This window comes from Corythoichthys intestinalis, chromosome 20 (genome assembly GCF_030265065.1).
Source record: "Corythoichthys intestinalis isolate RoL2023-P3 chromosome 20, ASM3026506v1, whole genome shotgun sequence".
Taxonomy (NCBI): Eukaryota; Metazoa; Chordata; class Actinopteri; order Syngnathiformes; family Syngnathidae; genus Corythoichthys; species Corythoichthys intestinalis.
Window position 1 is genome coordinate 18,859,818 of NC_080414.1, and position 18,550 is coordinate 18,878,367.

General features: G+C 41.6%; 2 protein-coding genes across 4 annotated transcripts; one reads left to right on the top strand and one right to left on the bottom strand.

Moving 5' to 3' along the window:
- Positions 1–583: 583 nt before the first annotated feature.
- On the bottom strand, positions 584–11,140 carry ythdf3 (YTH N6-methyladenosine RNA binding protein F3). 2 transcript variants are annotated; one of them, XM_057824609.1, is made up of 5 exons: positions 10,702–11,140; positions 8,811–8,835; positions 8,587–8,666; positions 6,521–8,158; positions 584–1,317 (listed from the first exon to the last, which is right to left on the bottom strand). In XM_057824609.1, the coding sequence occupies exons 1-5, from the start codon at positions 10,729–10,731 to the stop codon at positions 1,294–1,296; spliced, it is 1,797 nt and encodes a 598-aa protein (XP_057680592.1). In that variant the 5' UTR covers positions 10,732–11,140; the 3' UTR covers positions 584–1,293. The 2 variants fall into 2 exon arrangements, with proteins under 2 accessions (XP_057680592.1, XP_057680593.1); XM_057824610.1 differs by lacking the exon at positions 10,702–11,140 and adding an exon at positions 10,308–10,612.
- Positions 11,141–11,792: 652 nt separating this feature from the next.
- Positions 11,793–16,281, top strand: abhd10b (abhydrolase domain containing 10, depalmitoylase b). 2 transcript variants are annotated; one of them, XM_057824611.1, is made up of 5 exons: positions 11,930–12,113; positions 12,489–12,675; positions 12,922–13,033; positions 14,713–14,850; positions 14,947–16,281. In XM_057824611.1, the coding sequence occupies exons 1-5, from the start codon at positions 11,945–11,947 to the stop codon at positions 15,286–15,288; spliced, it is 948 nt and encodes a 315-aa protein (XP_057680594.1). In that variant the 5' UTR covers positions 11,930–11,944; the 3' UTR covers positions 15,289–16,281. The 2 variants fall into 2 exon arrangements, with proteins under 2 accessions (XP_057680595.1, XP_057680594.1); XM_057824612.1 differs by lacking the exon at positions 14,713–14,850 and having other exon boundaries at positions 11,793–12,113.
- The last annotated feature ends 2,269 nt before the right edge of the window (positions 16,282–18,550 follow it).

Consider the following 18,550-nt stretch of genomic DNA (forward strand, 5'->3'; position numbering starts at 1 on the left):
AATGGTCCCACAGTAAATATCCACGGTGAATGGGAACCTTTTGAAACTCCAAAAAGGCGCATACGCCTCTCCCTCATACAGAATGATTTTTCCGCAGCCGTTTGGCTGGCGTGATGCGAAAAATAAACGTATTAATCCGCAAAATCAGCTGAATCCTTCGTCCTCATACACAACAGTACACTGTAGCGTGAAGAGGACGTCTTCTACCGTACACGTCACAGCGCCCTCCTCCTTAATGCAAGACCGAAGCCGGAAGTCACTCATTTTCCTGGCGCGGGATTCAAAAAACTAAATAAATATAGCGATCGCTTCCACACACATCCAAGCGGTCCATATCATTCAGGAGCATAAAATACAGCGTGTATTATGAAATAAACATGCTTTTTCGTGTCACAGGCACTTTAAATATGTATCATAGAATAAAATCAGAATTTCTGTCTGTAATAAATGCAATGACAATGTTAAAAAATAAAATCAAAACAATTGAATATTTGATCTAATTCAATTTTTAAAGAACAATAAAGTGAAGTGAATTTAAAATAACATTTTTAAAAACTGATGCATTTCCATTTTTCTTGTAAACAGATCTGTTTATTGTCATTATAATACATTTCAAATCCACTAATTAAAAATATGCCTCTTAAATCTTAAGTAGCAGAGGCAGATAATGACAGCAGCTGTCTCTCGCCATCTACAGTAGCTTTCAATTTGACTAAACAAAACTAATTGCCACTAAATCAGAGTTGCAGTAATAAAGGTGTCTTTTTTTAGAACGCTCCGTTGTCATCTGGTAGTCATTTCATTCAACTTAGCCCAAATGAAGACAAACACAAGTTGTTGTTTTTTTCGCTAAACACGGCTCATTTTTTATTGTCGCTAGTGAGTCGGCCACATTCTCCTCAGACAAAAAGCACTTAAGAATCACAAGAAAGAAAAAACAAATATGAGCCCATCGTCGCATTCTTTTGGTATGCGGGTTAATACATCCTCTGATTGGCGTGATTGTGATTCCCCGATTATTTCACCTGAATACTGATTCCAAACAAGAGGCTAAAACGATTACAAATAAAAAAAAGAAACACAACATGGCGACTACGCTGATTAGTCCGTTAGTTGCAAACAAAGTTAAAACAATGAGGGGATGAAAGTGCTTTCAAAGCAAGTGACTTTGAAATTGAAATACACACGTCAAGTGTTGCGATGATACGCTCGTCGTCCTCCTTGTGGTTAAGCAACTTTTGTCGTTTGTAATGTCCTACATCATTAGTGTCGAACGTCTTGCTTGCTTGAAGGTTACTGTTTATTTCTACTGCGTTCCTGCCGACAAGAGAAGACAAAATTAGGTGTCCACACAACAAGGAACACAAACATCCGCGGGCTAATTTTGATTTCATCGGAACGACTTTTGTACAAAATGTTCATTGATTAGGTGGAGGGCAAGTCAGATGCACCTCAGTTTGTAGGATTTGGAATTACACCGCAACAAATTCATTAGATAAATGATTAGACTGATAAGCGTATTCCTGGCACAACAGAAAAAAAGTATAGTGCTGTTGCATGACAAAAATGTGACAATTATGTCCATATCCTAATATTTACGCACCTGACTATGTCCATTTTAAATGTAGCTATTCAGTCGTGACTATGTTTCGAATCGACGTTGATTAGTTGCTGTGGTACCGCTTCAAAAAGGAAGTTGTCACTGAATGAAACCTTTGTGCTATGACCGCCACGCTGATACCTCTGGGCATCATTACTATTAATATACAATGTCTCTATTATGAGTACAGCAGCATGCACTTATATTATTTTACTAAAACTATTAGCAGCTATCTGGACAGACATTATACTGTAAGATGGTTGTGTCATGTGTTGTCGCAACAGTTATGAGGAAATATAAAGCGCTGTGTTACACGATTTGTTTGACGTTAATCACAATGTATTTTCAAGACTACAATTTGCGATTTTCTCCTATACTTTAGGTGGATCTGTGACTTGTGCTACATGTTTTTTTTTCCACACTGACACCCACGAGAAGAGTGCTGTAGGCTCAATTTTATTTTGTTCAAAGACTTCATAATCATATTGTCAGGTCAGATTCGACCTTCACTGCACCACGCCTTCAAGTAGGGGGTCATCCCACAATCTGCTTCAGTGATTCGCAGTCGGTCGGAGCGACACTTGCAGCGATCCAACACCGGATTTATGTTGAAAAAGTACGAAAGCTGTAACGCATACAAACAGGAAGGGTTGTCTCAGGAGTGATTTGTTCGAGGATTCAAGGTAATTTATTATATTTTTTGTTTTTTCACAAGAATTTTCACAGTAAAAAGCTCTTTGTCGTAAGGCCGCCGCCACATTGACTAACAGACGAGCATCGTACTTCGAAATATTTTCGTAAAATAAATGCTAACTGCACGGTTTTGCTTTCAACCAAGAATCTAGACTGTCTTACATCCATATCTATAAAGAAGTAAGTGATTTAAGCATTTATTCAAAAGAATTTTCACCGGAAAAGCTCTGTTTACATATGGCGGCTGCCACATTGACTGACAGACTAGCATCGCACTTCAACATATTTACTAGGGGTGTAACGGTACACAAAAATCTCGGTTCGGTATGTACCCCGGTTTTGAAGTCACGTTCGGTTAATTTTCGGTACAGTAAGAAAAAAAAATGCGAATCATAAATGTGCTAGTTGTTTAGTACACACCTCTGTGCTTTCAACAATAGGAACATTCGCCTATACAAAGCTAGAATTCTGCTCAAAAAGTAGCGGGTATTTAAAGATAATCCAACAACAATTTGCCTTTCAGACCCCGCGTATTGGTCAGCTTTCTTTCTGAAAGAAAGAGCAAAAAAGTCCTGTGCTAAAGAGAAAAGCAATCCCAATGACAAAGATTTTAACATGTATTTCACTAATGATATGCCTCAATTAATCATTTTTTTTTCTTATGAACGGTTTTCAAAAGCTCTATTGGTGGAGTTTCTCAAGTTACAGCGCCACACAGAAATTAATAAATTTAATTGTGTAAGCAGGATCTGTGTATAATTCTTATTATTTAATCACAGGTGTTTTAGCTCATTTCAATTTATTTTATTATGTGTTTATATTTTACAAATGTGATGTAGTATTCATTTAAATTGTATATTTTATGTTGTATAACTTTAGTTCCTATGTGAATATTAGTTCCTACTTGTTTTATTGTGGTAGGAGGGTTTTGTATTGAACACGGGGTCGTTTTGGTTATTATTATAGCAGAGAAGACAGCAGTAAATCAACAAAGACAAGTCAACTGTGCCCCGATCTACCACTCAAGAGATCTGATGAACTCAAAAAGTGGGTTACGATTGCATATTAGTTTGAAAATCGACCGGATCCACCGTATTTTTACACGAGTGACTTCTGGTCTGCCCGATCCTAACTACCGGTAGTAGTATTGACGCAGGAGGGTCGCGTCTCGCGTCAAATAATAAACTCTGCCGTTCTTTTCACGTGCGTCGTGTTGAGCGGCTTCTGCGACGTGTCTAACACGCGGCCGCACTGCGTCTGGTGTGCAGTGGCTGATTGACTTTAACGCCCGCGTTTCACTGCGTTCTCGCGACAGCCACGTTGTCGCACCGTTGACATTTCTGGGTTATACTGTCCTACCGTGTTGGTCCTCATTATGGTAGAGAAGACTGAGTAAATATAATCTACACTAAGAAACTGTAACCCGATCGACTCACAGCCTCGAAAAGTAAGGGTTACATTACATCAGAAACTCATTTGGTACGCCTCCGTTCCGAACCAAGCACCACGTACCGAAACGGTTCAATACAAATACATGTACCGTGACACCCTTAATATTTACATAAAATAAATGCTAACTGCACGTTTATTTTTGCTTTTAACCAAGAATCCATACTGTTTTATGTCCATATCTATAAAGAATTAAGGGATTTAAGCATTTATTCACAATAATTTTCAGCGAACAAAGCTCTTTGTCTGTGATTCCACTTGGTCAGCTTTGGCAGCCACGCCAACAATGCAGGCCCCCTATTAATCGGCCCCACACCCGATGTCCTGTCAATATCATTATGAAGTCTATATTTTGTCATTACCTCTTAGCACCTGCCAAAATATACACAAAGTCCAAAAAATACGGGACTCAAGGACCGCTGTGGATCCTTGTTTTTGTTCCTACCAAACGAGCAGAGGCTACTTAACCAATGAGGTTTCTGCTAAAACAAGCAGCACCGGACTACAGTCATTTGATTACACTTGTAAAGACACCAGATTGGTGCAAAGGTGTCGTCCTGCTTTGTTGGCAAGAAATCCTGCACCAAGAGCAGTTTGATGAAGAATAGTTTGGGGACCTCTGGTTTAAAGGTACTGTGAAGTGGTGAGCATGTCAAAAAAAATTCAAAATGACTGCACTAATGTAATTTTACATGTAGAAAACAAATTGGGCACTCATTTTTTGTAGTCCATCCAAAACACTGAGTCAGGCAACGCTCCCTTTTTTTCAGCAATTCTGGTTGTGATGTCATAACCAGAATTGATGATCATGTCTAGTTTTCTAGTGCTGCGCTAGCTAGTAGATGTTAGGAGAATGACAAGACGGTCCCATGGCAACAACAGAATAGAAAGCCTTATGGATAGTATGATAGCTGAAAATGCAAAATTTTGCAGTTCATGCTGGTTGTGACATCAGCTTCTGTTTGGAGATATTTTCATGGGTAGGGCCTAGGCAGCTAAGAATAATTAGGATCTAAGTTCATTAAACCTTATCGGTCACTTTTATTGATGGATTTGTGTCAAAAATATCGTTTGCTATTATTTAAACTCAGAGTAGTATTTCATCGCACCTTTAAACTTTACATTCTGGAAATGAGAAAGGTTCCCACCAGAGTGGGGTTACTGCTATTGGTTTGGTGTTCAAAGGGAGCTCATGCCCTGCATCTGCCTTTGTCTGAAAACCGGGAATGCCCGGAATGTGGGCTATTTCAGGGCCCCCTCCTCGGGTATCCTCCCCTCTCATCTCACTCGTGAGATGGCTGTCGATGAATCAGGTTTGGGTTTTTTTTTATGCCGCTGACTTGATGGGAACTTCCATTTACGCCAGACAGGGCAAGTGGATCAGCTGATTTTTCAGGCAGTGAGTCAGTGAAAATATCTGATGTCTAGATGATGTCTATTCCTGTTTTAAGGAAGTACTCGTGCATGCAAACGAGCTCCACTGGACTAATTTCAAATGTTTTAGATCAGGGGTCGGCCACCTAAAATGTGGAAACTTAAGAGAGCCATACTGGACCAAAAAACAAAAACAAAATAACACTAAGTCTGGCGCTGCAAAAAATTAAGAGCCTTATAGTGAAGGCAACACATGCTCTTTGCATCAATATTAGCTATATTAGCCTACTAACAAAATGATGAAGTTGGCTACAAATACCTAATGATTCTTCATGATGAATTGTTTTTCTCTCTGTTGTACGATGTCGCCTCAAAGTTAACTTCATTACGATATTAATGAATTAGAATAATGTGTAATGTTTGTCCTACTACAGAAACCATATTAAAACCCAAAAATATATTTCACTCCCCCATCTTTTTCCATATTCAAAAATATTTGAAAAATCTCCAGGGAGCCACTAGGGCAGCGCTAAAGAGCCGCATGCGGCTGACACCTGGTTTATATGTTGAACTCTTCTGAATTCGATCATTTGGTCATAAACTATAAGTTACTGTATTGGATACTGTTATCTGCATTTATACCAGAGGTTTCAAATTCAATTTATCTAGAGACGACTGGAAATACAGTAGGGGTGTGACAATATATAGATATATCGCGATACTTTGTATCCCGATAGGTTATCAATTCGCTCCCACCAAAAATGTATATATCGTTTTAAAAAGATCTCACTGTTTAATAAAGGAACCAACCAATAGTACTTCAACTAGACCAAATGTTTCCACTAGAATGGTGTCTATGTTATCGCATTGGCTGCCATTGATGGCACTAGATGTCCTATTTTCACAAAATATTGTCTCACACGCCTCCTTTGGCCCATGGGCCCCAAGTTTAAGACCCCTAATTTTGAGGATGGTGAATTTCCCGTTGAGAACGAAACTGACGTTTTACCAACTCACTGCCTGTATGGTATCAGGTACCGATGCAAGGTGGTGTCAGGTAGCGGCATTAAGTTCTTAGTACTAGTTAGTTGAGTACTAGTACTAATGAGGGATTTGTGGGTTTAGGTTAAACCACAAGTTTTGGAGCGAGTACCTACCTGTTTTTTGGGGAGTCACCATACAGTGCTGTCAAGTATTAATTCAACGATTAGGTGATGATCTGAGTATTCGCAGTCTGCCGAAGTGGCGCCAAAGACACTAATTGCCCTTTGATCTAAATGCACTAAGCTAAGGACGCCTAAAAACAAATTCTTCCGGAAAGTCCCAGAAGTTTTACATTAGAGATTGTGCTGTGAGGGTCTACCGTATTTAGCGGTACTGAAGTACCCGTTGTGTCGACCTTACCTTCCTTAAAGCCTCCTCTTCCTCTTGGCGTTTCTCGTAATGTGCAAAGTCATCAAAGATTGAGGTGGTATGCTTGTAAGTGGCGATAATTTTAAGCACTTGCTTGGCCTTCTCCAGGGGAACCTCCTGAGTGTCCCTGGAGTTGGTCACCGGCTTGTTGTCATTGTTCTCCAGCCGGATGTGTCGCAGCTGGTTGTTGGGCACGTCCTTGATGAAGGCCCACTTCACCTCGAATTTGCCCTTCCACTTGTCCTGAGACCAGACGCCGGCATAGGCGTTGTAGTCCACCGACGAGCGCATCTCGGCCACGCCACAGAAGTGCCCGCTGCCGTTGACGCTGAACAGTAGGTACAAGGGACCTTTGCCGCCCAGTGAGCGGTAGGCCCCGTCCAGACGTTTGTTGCCATGTTCTGTACTGCACCAGATGGAGTACTTGATGGAGCGGTGGATGTCGTCTTCCGAATAGCTCTTAATGATGAAAACGCGTCCGTTTTTCAAGTTCCAGTCAAACTCTTTGGGGTTGTAGTTGTTGAGGGCGCGCAGCTTCTCCAGCACGGGGTGCACTTCGCCAGAACACAGCGAGGCGTTCATCGGGATGCCGACGCCCATGCCGAACCCGTCCCCTCGGTTCCTAGGAGCCACCCAGCGGCTGGGCGGCGGGCCGGGCTGCTGGGGTTGATGCTGATGGAGGGCTTGAGGCGGACCGGGGTGGGAGGAGAGGTGCAGAGGGCCGGGAGGGAGGGACTGAGGGTGCTGCGGGGACTGGAGCGATTGCAAGTGAAAGGGTTGGTGCTGGTGCTGAGGTTGATGGGGCAAAGGGCTTTGCAGTAAGGCCGGGGGCTGGGCGAGAAGAGGCTGCTGCACCAGTGGCGGCGCCGACATCATCGTCTGAGCTAATGGCGGTTTGTTCAGGGGGCCCTTATCGTCCCAAGTACCAATGTTCATGTTGTGCTTTATAGGCGGCGGAGGAATGGCGGCGCCCATTATCCCCATGTTGGCTTTGGGCTTAGCCTTTAGTTGCGGCTTGGCCGGCTTCTTGGCGATGGCCGCCCAAGAGGCGGGCTTACCTGCAGACGAACTCATCGAAGGCGGAAGGTTATTGGCCGCCATGCTGCTCATACCCGCGGTGCCCCCTAAGGGGGAACCAACGGTTTTAGTGACAGCCGCAACCATGTCCGTACCCAGTTTGAGCCCCGCCATGCTCTGCTCAATGCTGTTCAACACAGGCATCTTACTGAGCTGCGTGTCGCTTCCGAAGCCGGCCTGCCCGTCGGCGATGGCCCGTCCCAGCGAGCTGGGCGCGTAGCCGTAGCTGTTACTGTAGACGGAGGTCTGAGTGGACTGACCCTGGGACACGCTGGTACCCCAGGTGGAAAAGTCCGCGTTGCCCGGAAAGAAGTTGAAACCGTGTTGGCCCAGAAAGGGAGGCGTGTTTCCCAGGGCGCCCGGCTGGCTGAACACGCCTTCGGGGATGAAGTGTGGCTCGCCATTGCTCATCTGTCCGTAGGTAGTCAGATAGGGCATAGGGGGGTCTCCTGCTGTGGACCAGGCGGCCTCTCCCAGAGAGTACGGGAATCCAATAGACGGCGCATAGTAGCTGGGCATGTAGGGATCAGACATGGGTGGGTAGCTGTTACCCTGTTCGGTGAAGAAATTGCCAAAGATTAAAACGGTGTCGAGCCAATGAAGCTGTTATATCAGTATAACAATACATCGATCTGAATCAATATATCAATTGGTTAAGCAACAATCTAATCAAAAAAAAAAAAACATCACTGAACATCATTTAAATTTGCCGTTTTGTTAGAAAGAATGTATTCCGAAAATTTTGTTGCGAAACCATTTCAGACATTTGAATGAAAACCAGTCATCGCAGACTTTGTAATTTCAACAAATAGCGGATCGTTGTTCGAAAAATCGATTTCGTGTCATCATGTAATTCATGATTTACACCCTTTATTCAAAAATTACATCTTTTTGATGGCATGCTTTATACTCCCCAGTTGTCTAAACTCTCAAGCTAATGCGCCATGCATGGCCGTGACTATTAAATTATCCCATATTACCTGATTTGTCTGGCTGCTTATGTAAGGCTCAAAGTCATCATCGTTCACTCCGTCCTTTTGGTGCATTGATCCGTTTTGCACTGCGTGGAAAAGAATGGAACATTAAATCATGGCAGTGTAGATTACTATACACATAAATATTTCATTTCCGGTAATATCCATTCAGTAGTAGCTGGGAAATGAGTGCATGTTTTGCATCAGACTGTTCTTTTACAATCACTTACCTTTATTTCCTTGTCCTTTAGGTCTCTGAAATGATGAAAAGAATTGCATTAGCACAATGTTTCCATAATCTTTATTGAGTCAAAGCACATATTTTAAACCAGGCACATCACCTAAGAAAAATGTGAGAAAAAATGCATACACAGGTTTAGGGCTGCAGCTATTGAATATTTCGTAGTCGATTAATCGATGGAATAGTCAGTTCGAATAATCGAGTAATCGGATAAGGAACATGAAAAATTTAAATACCTTAGCTGAGCCTCAAACGGTGTAAAAAAAATGTTTAAAAAATGAGGATTTATGTACAACAAAATAACAATTGGCTAACCTACATAGAAAAAGTCCGCTAGCTTAAATGCTATAAAATGCTAAAGTTTTTTTACAGTGCTCTTAACAAATGTTTCAGATACATATTCTCGCAAAAAACGACTGAATATACCTATAAACTAAATTATGAATGCATTAAAAAAACATTAACTCAAACAAAAACTTAGCTTACGTTGGTCTTAACAGGGAGCAGTTGTATTCAGCCATGTGAAAAGAGGCAGACCAGAGGGCAGTGTATTCACCCTAATCAATTCATCAATCACCATTACAACACCACTTTAATTAAACGAATACTCGAAGCCACAAAATTTAATTCGAATATTTTTTTCTAATCGAATACTCGAGTTAATCGTTGCAGCACTACACAGGTTTATCACGTGATCGGGAATCGGGCTCGATCAAGTCGTTTTCAGAGGATCTCAATCGGTATAAAATATCTGGTTTTTAAAATGTATTACATGGGCTACATTCATTCATTCATTCATTTTAAGGTTATTAACCCAGGACTTGAACTGCATCTATTCATCTTTGTTGCTTCATTTCTAATTGTGTATCATATTGCCTCTGTAAAGCCCTTTGAGACTTCTGTTGTGATTGAGGGCTATACAAATAAAAATTGAAAAATTGAAATTGAATTAATTTAAAACAAAATATGTAAATGTAATTTGTTTGCAACCTTATTTAGTGCTGCAAAAAAGGATTTGATTTTTTTCCCCCGCTTGAATAAAACCACTGCTGTTCTTAATAACATTTTCAAATTAATAAATTTTAATTTGTGCACTTTGAGATTTGTTTTTCAAAAGTAAAGTGCGTTATTAAAAAAATGTATCATTATTACTATTATTAATTGGTTTTAATGTTGGTATAGCTTTGTTTAAATTGGGGGGGGAAATACATTTTATTCCTCCTCATGTCATTTCCGAGGGATTGGATCGGCATTTGGTATAGGCAGGTCCACCAAATCAGGTGACTCGGATTCACATGCAAAAATATATGATCAGGACATCCCTACACAGGTTCATTATATACCCTCTGCCATCTAGTGGAAGAGTATTTAGTACCATTCAGTCTGTTACTAAACGTTGCTGGCATAGATTGAGTTAAAGTGCAATATTTGCATTGAATAATTTTCGGACGGATTAACAAAAAATGGATGATTTCTGGAGGCACACCTGATGATCTCTTCTGGCACATTGGTTGTGAATCACTGCATTAGCAGTAGCACATACAAGATGCTGGGTTTTAGTGGATGAACATGACAGTGTGCTAGCTGCAGCTCGCAGGCTGCTTGCTTTTTATTATTAATCGGATGTCAAACGCTGTGGCGTCCAGCTAAATGGAGCCGCATCGCCGACCGGCTCCATCGTGAACAGGGGTCGGCCTGCCTGCGTTTCCAGGCGGCTACGCTGCTATCACACATCCAGCTTTTTTTTTTTTTTTTTTTTTTTTTGATGTGGCATCCCCACTAGGATTTAACTGCTGTCGACAAAGTTTCCCAGCCAGCAAGCCCGCCTCCACCAACCAAGCCCCCACCGTCAAGCGAAGCTAAGCGTGGCCGAAACCGACCTGCTGGTGGTCCACTGTGGTCGCAGACATCCTCCAGGAAGCGGGGCCGATGGCTGCTCAGCACACTGTCCGTCCGCCTGTGTGCACTCCTCCTCCGCCGCTCTCTCTCTCTCCCTCCCTCCCGCCTCCCTGCCTCGGTTCTCCGGCTGTCCGATCCCTCCGCGGCGGTGGCGGCGGAGCCCCGCGGGTGCACACGACGACGAAGACGTCGCCTTGTAACGACAAATAAATTCGCCTCCGAACGAGGTGGATGTCGGAGTGAAGCTGTGAGGGGTGCGGGAGTGAGTCAAAGGGAGAGTGACTAGCGTTTTACGGGAATATCCCCCCTGCCATCTTCCACAATGGCGGACTGGCTTTTTTTCCCCGAGTCCCGCTTCCGCTCCGCTCCTCCGCTCGGTGACCTTCCGCCTGTGACGCTCTGAGTCATGTTCCACTCTGACACTTCACATGACAGTCACAAACTCACCAGGGGCCCCACTACTTTCATCACCTTATTGAACCGCAACGATTATAACACATTTCTGGGGCCCCTCTGTCATCGTTTAGCTAACCTAGCTAACAATTTTGTGATTATCAGTCCGGCCTAGTCTATTTACCTAGCTTTCGATGCCACATTTGTTTAAAGTGGATTAAATTTACATAAATTAATTTTATTGACTCTCCACAAATATAAGGTATAATGTCGTGACACAATTTGTAAACATAGTTAAACTTTTGTAGTGAATGGATAGCGTCTATAAATTGCATCTAATTGTTTCAACGTACGATGAAATGTCACCACACAATCTGAAATTAATGTAATTATTGTAACACAACTCAAGGAATTCATCTGTCAAGCGTAGTCCACTTTTTTTGTTGCTGTTACATCTGCACCGAGAAAAAAAAACTATGTGACCTACAAAAATTATTATGACTTTGACCTTATGACTGCGGACACACCAGTTTTTATTTTTTGTGTGAGTATAAATTATAAGTGACAATCTTTCACTGGTTAAGATGCGCATAGAATGTCATACATCTTTTAGTTATTGCTATGGCTCCACAATTTAGCAAGTAATCGATCTCAGACGTCCTACAAGTTTTTACAAAATGTTTTCAATCATTTATAATGGGTTTAGAAAAACACGTAAAATTAGAAGTACACTATTATGAGTATTCTCGTCATAGAGCCCCTGTGAGCTGACACATTCAATATGGCGGACGTACTTACGCAGCTCAGGCACGGATTCCTCTATCGACCGTAATGTCTACGTTGTACAATCTCGGTGTGGGTAATCACTTCTCGCGAGACCTCCCGTCGGTTGCTCGTTCTCCAGACATGGCAACCCTCGCGCTGAGGTCCTGTCGTAGAGGACTTTCACGCTTTTTAAGCCATGGAGGCCTCGCTGCTTCGTCTTCCTCACACTTGAAAGGTTTGTCCGGTACCTAAAATGTCACCTTAAGTGGTAAACACTGCCTGTGTTAGCTCGAAAGGACATTTAAATTGCACACGAGGGGGTGTGGCTTTGATGACTACGTCGTTTAAAAAATATTAGCCTGGACAGTTTGTACTCGTCACTAATTTGATAAAATTGCAGTAAGATATACTTTCAGTATTTCTAGTTTTTGATATGCCTTCATCCTGTGTTTGACTTGTCTTAAATATGTGAGCCATTCTCTACCAACTCATAGTCCAGAGGTGAAACCTTCCTTTGAGTAGTTGGCCTTTCTTCCACTATGACCATGTCATGTTTCGTCCATGTTAACAGTTACATAACATGTAATACTAATACCTCTGTGTCCACTAGGAGAGCGGAGGCATAAATCCACAGTCCAGTATGCCACCAGGCCGGATCTTCCCAAACTGGCCTACAGGAAGATTAAGGGCAAGAGTCCAGGGGTGGTCTTCCTGCCGGGCTATGGATCTAACATGAATGGACAGAAAGCTGAAGCATTAGAAGAGTTCTGCAAGTCACTAGGACACTCGTGCCTCAGGTAAGTAGGCAGAACGAATCCATTTAGAGCAAGATTCTACTAATAATGCAATAGAGGACATTAAAAAAACCCTCTCTGTTACACTTCAACAAATGTACTTATTAAAACACACTTTTTAAAGTATTCCTCTTCAGAAATAAGAGGCCAATCGTGGTTGCTTCAAGTAATTTGTCACTCCCAGTTAAAGTTCACTCACACAATACAATCAAACATGGAAGCGCTGAAATCCTGTTTGTGTTTTTACAGGTTTGACTACACAGGACACGGGGCCTCCGAAGGGGTCCTAACAGAGGGGACCATTGGCACGTGGAAAAAGGATGTCCTTTATATGCTGGATGAATTAGCAGAGGGTCCACAGGTAAAACATGTCATCATTTTTTTTGTTCATGTCACATTTTGACCACAAGGTGTCCCTATGTTACCGTATTGTAGTAGAGTGGCCACGCAAAGGATGTACTGTGAGGGCCAAGTATTAAGTTCTTATATCCAATAGTGGTGTAACGGTACACAAAAATCTCGGTTCTGTACGTACCTTGGTTTTGAGGTCACGGTTCGGTTCATTTTCGGTACAGTAAGAAAACAAAATGCAAAATAAAAATGTGCTAGTTGTTTATTACACACTTTTGTGCTTTCAACAATAGGAACATTAGCCTATACAAAGCTAGAATTCTGCTCAAAAATAGAAAATACAATATTCTGAAATGTAGATATTTTGAAAAACAAAATAAAAATAACTTTGGCTAAGACTTTTTCTTTAAAATAAATATCTGATGTGCAAAATTGAACAGTTGCAACAGTGAAGTGAAGAGTTGTTCCATCTATATTCTTTTTTAATTTGAATTCCCCCCCCAGAGGGCCAACCATCTTCCATGTTAACATTTAACCGTTACCCACGCTGCTCACTGCACTTCTGAGTGGTGCGACGGCCCTGGCTATTTAATTGTTATCTTTTTTGAGACTGTCAGTCATCTGATCGCCGCGTCTGCCAGCTGGCTGCCTACCCTCCCAACGTGCCGTACTCTGATTGACGCCGGACGGGCTGACGACGTCACCGCCGCTGACGGGCCACCCGAACTAGCCGCTGTCTGACATGTATCCATTATGCAGCGCTTTGTTTACATTTGCGGCTATAACGACACTTGCTTTACGGCAGCTAATCCGATACACGGTAATACGGCTCTGGGTAATGCTATTAGGCCGTTGTTTGAGCTTGCATACCCGCGTGTGTGTTGTATTGTGCCTGAGTCTTGTTAACCAAATAAAGGCAGCGTTAACAAAAGTCATCTGACCGCTCGTCATTTTACAGTCAACACTCAGAGTTCGCAACTTTGCATTTGACAGCATACGTGCCGCATACCTCTTCGCCAGCTGTTTGCTCGCTATTCATTCACCTGTGCATTTGATTGCTATTTTGTTACACTCCCGCTCTTTCGGTGAGGTATTTTGTGTTCATTCGTTATTGGATCGTTTTTGTTCACCACTGTAAATAAGAGCACCGCAGCAGTAAAGGTAAACTGCCGTTTTCGTTCAACTCGTTTTGTTTAGTGTAGAAGCCAGGTTAGTGGCTGTATTGTTTTTTCTTTTTTACGATCAGGGTTTACTTAGCGGGTAGGGTTCAAGTGTAGTTAAATTTTGTTTGTTGTTTTGGCCTGGGCTTACGCTGAAGCCAGCTTCTTCCCGCATTTTGTATATTTTTTTCATTGCGAGTTCGACTTGTGTGAATAAATTTGTGCCCACTTGCAACTTGTGTGCATGTCTCGTTTTATGTTACGCCCTTAGCAGCCGTCCGTGGGACGTAACAGTGGGATTATGGGACGCATGAGCGGGCATTCCGCGCTTGCGTTAAATGCGTCAAATATTTTAAAGTGATTAATTCAAAAAAATTAATTACCGCCCGTTAACACGCTAAATTTGACAGCACTTTACATTTCGTCAGAAACTCGTTCGAACCGAGGACCCCGAACCGAAACGGTTCAATACAAATACATGTACCGTTACACCCTTAGTATCCAATATTCAACTTTTACGTCGTTGTAGATAATTGTGGGTTCCAGTATCGGAGGTTGGCTCATGCTGCTGGCAGCCATTGCGCGTCCGGAAAAGACTGCTGCCTTGGTGGGAATCTCCACCGCCGCCGATCACATTGTCACGTCGTTCAACTCTCTTCCACTAGAGGTGGGACACCGTTTAGTGACCTAGGGTCCTACAGCCTAACTTTTTCAAAAACATGTACTTCACCCATTTGAGACTCAACCATGTCATCTCATGTAGACCAAGATGCAGTTTCAGGAGAAGGGCGAGTGGACCATACCGAGCAAGCACTCCGAGGATGGCCTCTACAAGTTCAGCATGGACTTCTTGCGCGAGGCCGAGAACCATTGCGTGCTGCACAGCCCCCTCCCAATCACGTGCCCCGTGCGCCTCATCCACGGCCTGAAGGACGAGGACGTCCCGTGGCACATCTCAATGCAGGTGGCCGATCGCGTGCTAAGCACCGACGTGGATGTCATCTTGCGGCGCTACGGGCAGCACCGCATGTCAGAGAAGGACGACATCAAGCTCATGGTCTACACCATCGACGACCTCATAGACAAGTTGACGACTATGGTGTGATTTTAAGGTACCCCGGGTGGGCGTTTAAAGACTGTTTACTACCAAAAATGGCACGTTACTTCTGCCAAAAACCTTTTATTTTCTTTATCTGGATCTTTCCGACATATTCACATGCAGACATATTCACTTGCATTTCAGTATTAGCGGGTCATTCACTTCTACTGCTGCTCCTTTTACTTCCTTTTTATTGACACAAGTCTAGAGTTCCTGTGCCTTTTTTTTTTTAATTACATTTTACCCTTATAGGCACAATAAAACCTATGCACACTGTCAGTGCGGCTCTCTTACCATGTAACAAATGGGATACCAGTGAGAGAGATGTTTTTGATTTTAGCAGACAGATGGTCAAGTGTGGTTATAAAATATATTTGAAAATACTTTACCTGAATAATATTTTGTTTTAATTGACTCATTCACTGCCATGAACATTTATATTCTTCAACGAGTATCCAATTGTTTACGGCCATTAATAGAGATTTAGTACAGTTATGTTTTGTTTTGTTTTTTAAAAGAGGTAGGTTGAAAAAAATGTCCAGCCCAGATTTAGGGCTGCTACAACTGATCATTATTACAATTAGTTGTCGACTACTCGATCAATTGCGGCAGCCCTACCTACCCAGCTTGTCTGTGAAATTCAGGTTTTTAAACCAGTGTAATGATTAACACAGCCTCATAGATGGTGGCGTCACACCATTTTGACTCAGCAAGGCTTTTAAGTTGAAGATAACGATTCAGGGTTGAATCTCAACTTTTCACAATGATTACAAAAGAGTGAGATGCCAATATAAAAGTCGGACCGGTTGAAGCACTTAACAGGCAAACGGGGTATGTACAGGATGTGTGGTTTCACAGTATTTCCTAGTTTTACATTTGTAAATACATTATTATTTTCTCGCTTCACTGTTCGACTTGTTTCTTCTCATAAAATAGTGTGTTTGCAACACTTTTTTTTTTGGTCAAAAACTGCTGTTTTTTTTTTTTTTTTTTTTTTTTTTGAAAAACCAACCAATTTTCTAGTTCTAAAAACATAAAAAGCCATCAACTTTTCCCCTTGGAAAAGACGAGTCTGTTCTTCATTTTAATATGTTTGGTTTTTATGTTCAGTCAAAAATGTTTAAAAATCGCTGGCTGGCAGTGAATGAGGTAATGAAAAAATGATCAATAACTAAATTCCATTATTATTTGAATGTTATGACATAGTAAATAGACCTTTTGAGCTTGACATGTGGCCCGCGGGCCAAACTTTGCCCATCCCTGTTCCAGCGTGACAGCTCTTACCACAGCATGGACCAGCTGAGCTGTTGATCATTAACATGTTATTGGCCCCTCGCCGGACTGTGCTCAATGGGGCGACGCCAGTCACTTTTAACTGCGGGCTGCGACCTTTTACCCCGCTCCGTCTGTCATCCTTTGTGTCCTCGCGCATGGGTGAGAACATCAATCCAAGGCCTGTTCTTTAAACCCTTATTGGAGCTTATTTATGAGGCACGAGCAACAGAATGGTCTCCCCTGAACCCAAACATACAGCACTGTGTTTCAAGTTATTAGGCCTATGCTGTTTTTGTTCAGTTTTCCTTAATGTGAATGACAGTGAATAAAAGTTTTATTACATTAACTGTTATAATAATAAGAATTTTATTTGACAAAAGCACTACAAAATATTTACATGTGAAATTTGTCACATTAAAAATGGCTTTTAACTCATTTGCTTCTATTGACGACTATAGACGTTCAATCCATTTGAGCAGGAAAGGGCTATCAGTGAATGATCGCTCCCAGTTCAAATGGATTGGATGTCTATTGTTGTTAATAGCAGCCTATGAAATCAAACACAGCTCTAGTCTGTAGGAGCCTATAGTCCAATATTGGAGTGTAGACAGTGGACAGAAGAAAAAAATGGCCTATAAGCAAATGAAATTCACATGGTTGTCTATTTTACTTGTTAGCTAATAATGATCTATTTTAAATTGCATTTACAGCATTAATCACTATTTATAGTGAAATTACAAATTGAAAAACAAATGAAGTGAGGAAAACTGCACATTGTATTGAAACAAAAAAGCAAAGCCATGAAAAAATAACACATGGCATAATGGTGCATCTCCACTGTAAAATACAGAAAATTTAATGTGTTATGAACTTATGAGCAATGTTGTTTATCTTACTTTTAAAAAAGTCATTACAGTTACAAATTACTTCTCCCAAGAAGTAAGAGTAAATAACTGTTACCTCATTGTATGAGTAATATGTTACTCAGCAAAGTAACTGACGTTACTTTTCATATTATACACATTATATTATACGTTCTATAACATCATTCACATCAAATATAATTGAACTGATTGAATTGAACAGATTTTTTTCATTCCAATGTGTGTATCGTCACACCCTTAATATATAGATATATTTTTCAACATGCAGGTAAGGGCTCTAAATCCCCTGCCTCTCCTGTCTTTGCTCTAGTTGTTTTGATTAAAAAAATAAATAAATAAAAAACACACAAGGGTCATGGATACATCATTCAAGAAAAGTTTAGGGCAGGGGTCTCCAAACCGGTCCTTGAAGGCCGCTGTGGGTCCTGTTTTTTTTTTCATACTGATTAAGCACAGACCTTTTAACCAATGTGGTTTGTACTAAAACAAGCAGCACCCGACTGCAATCAACTGATTACCCATATAAAACACCAGATTGGTGAAAAGGTGTAGTCTTGTTTTGTTGGAGTGAAATCCTGCACCCACTGCGGCCCTATGCGGAATAGTTTGGAGACCACTGGTTTAGGGGAAGTGACTATTTTTGTTAATAAAAAAAAGTATTGTAGCCTCTACAAGGACAACTCCAACTTAGTGATGATAATACACACTCAGCAGGAAAACAGTACATTATTTTCAATTAATTGTACCCACCTTAGCACCACGAACTGCATGTCAAAAAAAAAAGAAAAAAGTTGCCTGAGAGTTTGACGCTTGCCACGCTAAATGCTAATGCTAGCGAGAACGCGAATGCTATGTTACCGCTCTAAGCTACCAAGCCAGTCACCATCACGTTTGCAATGGCGTCACCACCCTCATTCTCCCCCCTCCCCGCTCTGCTCTCTCTCGGCCTGTGACAAAATCAGACAACTTGCTTTCATTCAACCGAATTGTAATAATGCGCCCCTTCACATCCTCAGTAACGGTAACGCCGTTGGAAAGATAGGATGAGTTATTAATATATATAAATTAATAGATCAAATTAATTAGATTACTCACTACTGAAAAAAATA

What these genes read in the sequence shown, in the direction of transcription:
- ythdf3 (XM_057824609.1), bottom strand. Translation starts at nt 10,731, where the DNA reads ATGTCTGCGACCACAGTGGACCACCAGCAG. An exon ending in TAAAGGACAAGGAAATAAAG is followed by an intron (nt 8,667 to 8,810) that starts GTAAGTGATTGT and finishes TTTTCCACGCAG; the next exon opens with TGCAAAACGGATCAATGCAC. An exon ending in AAGAGGAGGCTTTAAGGAAG is followed by an intron (nt 1,318 to 6,520) that starts GTAAGGTCGACA and finishes TCTTGTCGGCAG; the next exon opens with GAACGCAGTAGAAATAAACA.
- abhd10b (XM_057824611.1), top strand. Translation starts at nt 11,945, where the DNA reads ATGTCTACGTTGTACAATCTCGGTGTGGGTAATCACTTCTCGCGAGAC. An exon ending in CTAGGACACTCGTGCCTCAG is followed by an intron (nt 12,676 to 12,921) that starts GTAAGTAGGCAG and finishes GTGTTTTTACAG; the next exon opens with GTTTGACTACACAGGACACG. An exon ending in AATTAGCAGAGGGTCCACAG is followed by an intron (nt 13,034 to 14,712) that starts GTAAAACATGTC and finishes ACGTCGTTGTAG; the next exon opens with ATAATTGTGGGTTCCAGTAT.